Here is a 6,217-nt window from a genome sequence, read left to right on the forward strand (position 1 = left end):
GGAAGAAAGATTACTGATGTAGGTGAGTTACTAAGGAAGAAATAAACAAACGAACGAACGAACTGTACTCTCATACCTACAACAAACTAAACGTACTCTCAATTCCCATAGGAGAGAAGGATAATCAGAGACCTCGACAACATAGAAAACTTAATTTTTCACATAAGGGCACCAAAAACTCTCATAATTAAGAGAGACTAACTTATTCAACAACAAAAAAAACTACAAACTAAAAATATGAGAGGAAAAGAGGCTTACCATGGATGAAGAGTGAAAAGGGGGAGAAAAGGGGGGAGGGGTAACGAGAGAATTAAGTTTCTCCATATTTGTCTTAAATATAAGAAGAATGAGGAATGACATGAAATTAATATAAGATAAATAAATATATTCCTTCTAAAATTATACCTCATAATTTATTAAATTTAAGTTCAAACTTATAGGTCAAATAAATTACTACTTTATAATGCCAAAAAAAAACTAAGGTACTACAAATTGCATAAGAGTATGACATTTTACTCATCTCTCATGCCCACTACTTTTCTTAAAATCAAAAAAAAAAAAAAAAAAACAAAAACAAAAGCCTTTCATACTACTACAAAGTCGGCGTGAAATGTGGTGAAGACAAACAACAACAAACAACAAGTTAAATCATCAAAAAATGAAATGGGAAGTCATTAATATTTCCACCATTATGATAATCGCTAGCGCTGCTATGGCATTTCCTCAGAAAAGAGACAGATTAGCAAACAACAATCCTCAAAATACCACCGTTCATTTTAGCCCAAAAACTATAAACTTCATCCTTCCATGGTCCCTTCATCGCCGGTCTTATTCGCCTTGGTTCTCCGGCCGGCGGCGAACCCATAAAATAATCAATGGACTTCTTCCCTTGACACAAATTACCTCGTGATAGAGAATATAATTCTCTTCAAGATATTATGTTTCATAGAATATAATTGTTCTACAATAATGTTTTAATCTCATTAGGTTTTACCATAAATATGATCTATGAGAATCGCTCGAAATTAGCGAGTTTCACAATCTAATACGCATAAAAATGGGAGAGCCTGATAATTTCATCAACAGATCAAATTCCTTTGATGATAATAGGGATTTAGAGAAGGGAGACATTTTACCACCTCCATCCCCATTATCTCGTACATTTTACATGTCAAATTCTGGCAAAACATTGCTAGTCTCTAGCCCAACCCCAACCTCAACCCCAACCCCAAGTAGTAGGAGGTTAAAATCTTCAGAGTCTGCAAAATCATTTGGTTCATATTCCTTCAAAAACATATCAACAACCAAATCATCATATGATACTGATGGCTGCGCCTCGCCATCAACGCCGCCTACTGTAATAATGTCGAACACAGGTAAAGCTTTAGCAGTTTCAAGTTCTGCCAAGTCATTTGGGATGTCTAATTCTAGCAAGTCATTAGCCCTTTCTGGGTCAGGGAAATCATTCTCAGTGTCAGGGTCGGGTAAACGAATGGACCAAAAAAGGAAGTACGTGAAGCAAGTGACGGGAAAACACAAGGACACGGAGCTTCACCTAGCCGCACAAAAGGGAGACGTAGAGGCTGTGGCCTACATTTTGGGGGAGATTGACGCGCAGATGATGGGGACGTCGAGCGGGGTCGAGTTTGATACAGAGTTGGCGGAGATACGTTGGGCTATTGTTAATGAAGTAAATGAGTTGGGTGAGACTCCGTTGTTTAGAGCTGCTGAAAAGGGTCACCTTGATGTGGTGAGGGCTCTTTTGCCTTATGCTACACCTGAAGGAATTTGTGCCAAGAACCAAGTTGGTTTCACTGCTTTGCATGTGGCTGCTGGACAAGGTCATGAAGGTAGACTTCATTTTGCATATTTGTGCATGCAACTCGTTTGTTATTGATTCATTGAAGCTTTTATAACTTGTACATTTAGAGATGTCAGTGGGGCGCGTTTGGTGGAGAACCGGCCCTAATCTGTGTTATTATGTGGGATGGGTAGAGGTTTGAGAAAGGGTGGATCACCTGGTGGACTGGTGGGTGGTTGCGGGTGGTTGCTCATATTGCAAGCACGGCTTTTTTCCCTCTTTTGTTCCACTATTGAAGACTTCCACCATTGTGTCTCCACCCAACTCGAGCCACCTATGTTCGTCAACTTCCACCAAACCACTATTGTTAACACCATAATGTGCCCAAATGCTATGACAATTTCTAGTCTAAAATCCTAATTTTCTTCTGCTTGACATTTCGCCCTCTTTTACTACAAAAAAAAAATGAAATTATAACAAAAATTGATTAAGCTACAATCTAATTAACCACAAATATATTTTGACAACTAAATTTTTTAAAATAAAACACTTATGACCTTGTATCTGCACACTGTCCTAATTACCATGTATAGCTATTGTGCAGGTCCTATTGGAGCACGATTCCAAACTAAGCAAAACTTTTGGTCAATCCAACACAACTCCTCTTATATCTGCAGCTGTTAGAGGCCATCTGAGAGTAGTCAATTTATTGTTGTCACAAAACTCTAACTTGGTAGAGGTGCCAAAATCGAATGGAAAGAATGCGCTACATTTATCAGCTCGACAAGGGCATGTGGAGATTGTAAGAGCATTATTGAAAAAAGATACACAACTAGCTAGAAGAACGGATAAAAAAGGCCAGACTGCACTTCATATGGCTGTGAAAGGTCATAGTGCTGAAGTGGTCAGGTTGCTGCTTCGAGCAGATGCAGCCATTATCATGCTTCCAGATAAGTTTGGGAGCACAGCATTACATATAGCAACCAGGAAAAAGCGAGCGCAGGTAACTAGTTTTACTACTCAAGTTTCTACTTGGTGTCCAAAACTGCCATTTTGTGGGATGAAAAATGTTACCTTACGAAAACTATTTCAATTTTTTTTAATACATTTCATGATTCTACTAGATATAACAAATATTTATCGCAAATTATAGAACACTTTTTGTAGAAAATAAATGGTTAAACCACAAATCACATCATCAAGCTATTTCATACGGTGCGTTTTGGGCCAAAGTATGTGCGGTTTTTATAAATTTCAAACCGTCATTTTGCATTTTGGTTTGGCCTTTGTTCCAAGCTGAACCAAATTAAACCCAGTACTCGTGAACAACTGTAGTTTTTAAGTGCATAAAAGTTAGTTTATGAAGTAGATGGGGTTAACTTTATAATCTACAAGTGACCCATAAGTTAAAATGTCACCTTTTTAAAGCAAAAAAATAAAATGTCACCTTGTTGGAGCAAAAAGTGAGGTGGTCTCATACTAATATTATTGTAAGATGTACTCACACAAGACTTGCTATTTTTGTTCTTATGTATAAAAGAGTAGAGAAATTCAAACTAGACACAATATCTTGAAACAATGGAAATCAAATTCAATACTTTAACCTATTTTTTCACAAACTAACTTTCAGAGTGTTGTAAAATATCTGAGGTTGTGAAGAAAGAAATAGTAATCTGTTTTATGTTGTGCAGATAGTCAATGAACTCCTACTCCATCCAGAAACAAATGTGAACGCAGTGACGAAAGATCGAAAAACAGCAATGGACATTGCAGAAGGGCTACCTCTCTCTGAAGAAATTGCCGAGATAAAGGATTGCCTAATGCGAAATGGAGGACTTAAAGCAGCTGAGTTAAACCAACCACGAGATGAGCTTCGAAAAACTGTGACCGAAATCCAGAAAAATGTTCACACTCAACTTGAACAAACTCGATGGACTAACCAAAATGTAACAGGGATTGCCAAAGAGTTGAAAAGGCTTCATAGAGAAGGGATCAACAATGCTACGAACTCAGTGACCGTGGTGGCTGTCCTGTTTGCAACTGTCGCCTTCGCGGCGATTTTCACAGTTCCTGGTGGGGATTATGAATCAGGAGAAGCAGTGGTTGCAACTACTACTTCATTCAAGGTGTTCTTCATCTTCAATGCTATTGCACTGTTTACATCATTGGCTGTTGTGGTAGTTCAGATAACATTAGTCCGGGGAGAGACGAAATCAGAGAGGAAAGTGATTGAAGTAATCAATAAGTTGATGTGGTTGGCTTCTGTTTGCACTACTGTTTCATTTATTTCATCATCATATATCGTTGTAGGACGACATAATAAGTGGGCTGCTATTTTTGTAACTGTTCTAGGAGCTGGGGTTATGGCTGGAGTTCTTGGAACTATGACTTATTATGTTGTTAAATACAAAAGAATCAGAAAAGTCAGGAAGAAAGAAAAATCATCAAGGAAGCAAAGTCAAGCACACCATGATGTTGATGTACTTTCTGAAGATTCAGCTGTTAATCCAATCTATGCAATATGATATTCAGCTTTGCCAATTGCTTTCATACTTGTTATGTATAATCACAGTATGTCAGGAAATCAATACGAAATATGGGACCAAAATTAGTTTGTGCAATTTCATAATCCCTAATCTACGAAAGCATGAAATTTACCTTGATTTTGCTGCTGAAATTTGTCTTCTACTTGGTGGACAAGATTCGAAATTTGACCCATAGTGAAAACCTTAAGCTCGTTTCTGTAGACGATATTTACTTTTCCAATTTTTTGAGCTTAATTGTTCTTCATTTACAAATTACAATGGACAAGGCAGGACGAAGAAAACTTGGAGGGAAATTGAAATGGTGGGCCTCACAATTCACAAACGGATTTATTGACAAAAAGGTCATGTGGTGGTGATTTAAAAGAAAAGGTATGATACAAGGTAGTTATTTATATAAAAATAATATAAGATGGTTATCTAGAAAAAATTGTTCTTATAATGTGATTATTGTAAAAAAAAAAAAAAAAAGATTTTTTTGTCAAAAACCACATTATAAAACATGAAATTTGTGAGAGACCACCTTATATATATATATATATATATATATATATATATATATATATATATATATATATATATATATATATATATATATATATATATATATATATATATATATATATATATATATATATATATATTTTTCGAAAACAAACCTTAAACAGAAAATTTCTTGCGAGAACAAACCTTATGCTTTATTTCGATCATTGATCCAAGGTTCCGACATTGGCCATGTCATGGATTTTGTTGGGTTCGTTTAAAAAGCCACTTGCCTTGCACATGACATGCTAAATGTCAGATTCTTGGATCAATGATCATAATATGGCATAAGATTTATTCTCGCAAAAAAAAATTGTTTAAGATTTGTTTTCGCAAAAATAATTATATAAGGTGGTTTCTCACAAATTTTATATTTTATAAGGTGGTTTTTGAAAAAAAAAACACTTTTAAAAAAAATCCTTCACCTTATGAAGGAACCAAGAATAAAGGCTTTGATTGTATTTTGACTGACTTTCTATCTATGACCTTTTGTTTTAGACTTTTTGATAGAGCTCTTCTATCTCCATAAGAGCAAGAAACTATTAGACTTTTGGTAAAGTTTTTAATAATAGAGACATCGATAGTCGAGTCAATGATAGAAGGAATGTTGATCCCATTGGTGCACATTTTATATACTAGCAAATAATACACGCGATGTGTGCTTGATTTTTTTATTTTTCAAGTACAAAACCGCATCAGAAATTCAATTAAAAAATGAGAAGAAAAGCTAGGAGCAAAATCTGATGCAGTCCTCTTGTGGTCCGCATCAGATTAAAAAATTGATGCGGTTTTTTTAAAATCTAATGCGGTTTTTTTATTTAAAATCTTATGCTGTTTCTAGGATCGCATCAGATTTTTTTTACGCCCTAAAATGACGCGGCCTATCAGCTCCCCATATTAATCATGCGGCCCACTCCCACCCTCACTCCCACTCAAACCCTACCTATCCCTCACTCCACTCCACTCCACTAACACCCAAAACTCCCTCACTTCCCTTCGCTCTTCTCTTAACGCCATCTCAATGCCTCTCTCTCCTCTCAACGCCTCTCTCCCTCCTCTCAACGCCTCTCAAACCCTAACTCCCTCACTTCTCCTCTCTCTCCCCTCCCTACTCCCTAATCCTCCCTTATGCACCGAATAATCGAAGGATCCCACACAAAGAAACTAAAATAAAGAACGAAAATCCGAGCAAAAATCGAAGAAACCCACACAAAGAACGAAGAAAATGAAGAACAAAAAGCAAAATTGGGGAAAAAAGAGCGAAATGAAGAGACGAAGAATCAAAGAAATTGGTTTTTTTTTTTCCGTTTTTTCGTTTTTTTACCAGATT

At 36.2% G+C, this 6,217-nt stretch overlaps 1 protein-coding gene across 1 annotated transcript; it reads left to right on the forward strand.

Moving 5' to 3' along the window:
- The first annotated feature begins 440 nt into the window (after positions 1 to 440).
- Positions 441 to 4,422, forward strand: LOC104898783 (ankyrin repeat-containing protein ITN1). Its single transcript, XM_010685890.4, has 3 exons — positions 441 to 1,850; positions 2,395 to 2,804; positions 3,493 to 4,422. The coding sequence occupies exons 1-3, from the start codon at positions 1,058 to 1,060 to the stop codon at positions 4,324 to 4,326; spliced, it is 2,037 nt and encodes a 678-aa protein (XP_010684192.1). The 5' UTR covers positions 441 to 1,057; the 3' UTR covers positions 4,327 to 4,422.
- Positions 4,423 to 6,217: the final 1,795 nt, after the last annotated feature.

This window comes from Beta vulgaris, chromosome 7, assembly GCF_026745355.1.
Source record: "Beta vulgaris subsp. vulgaris cultivar EL10 chromosome 7, EL10.2, whole genome shotgun sequence".
NCBI classification, from domain to species: Eukaryota; Viridiplantae; Streptophyta; class Magnoliopsida; order Caryophyllales; family Amaranthaceae; genus Beta; species Beta vulgaris.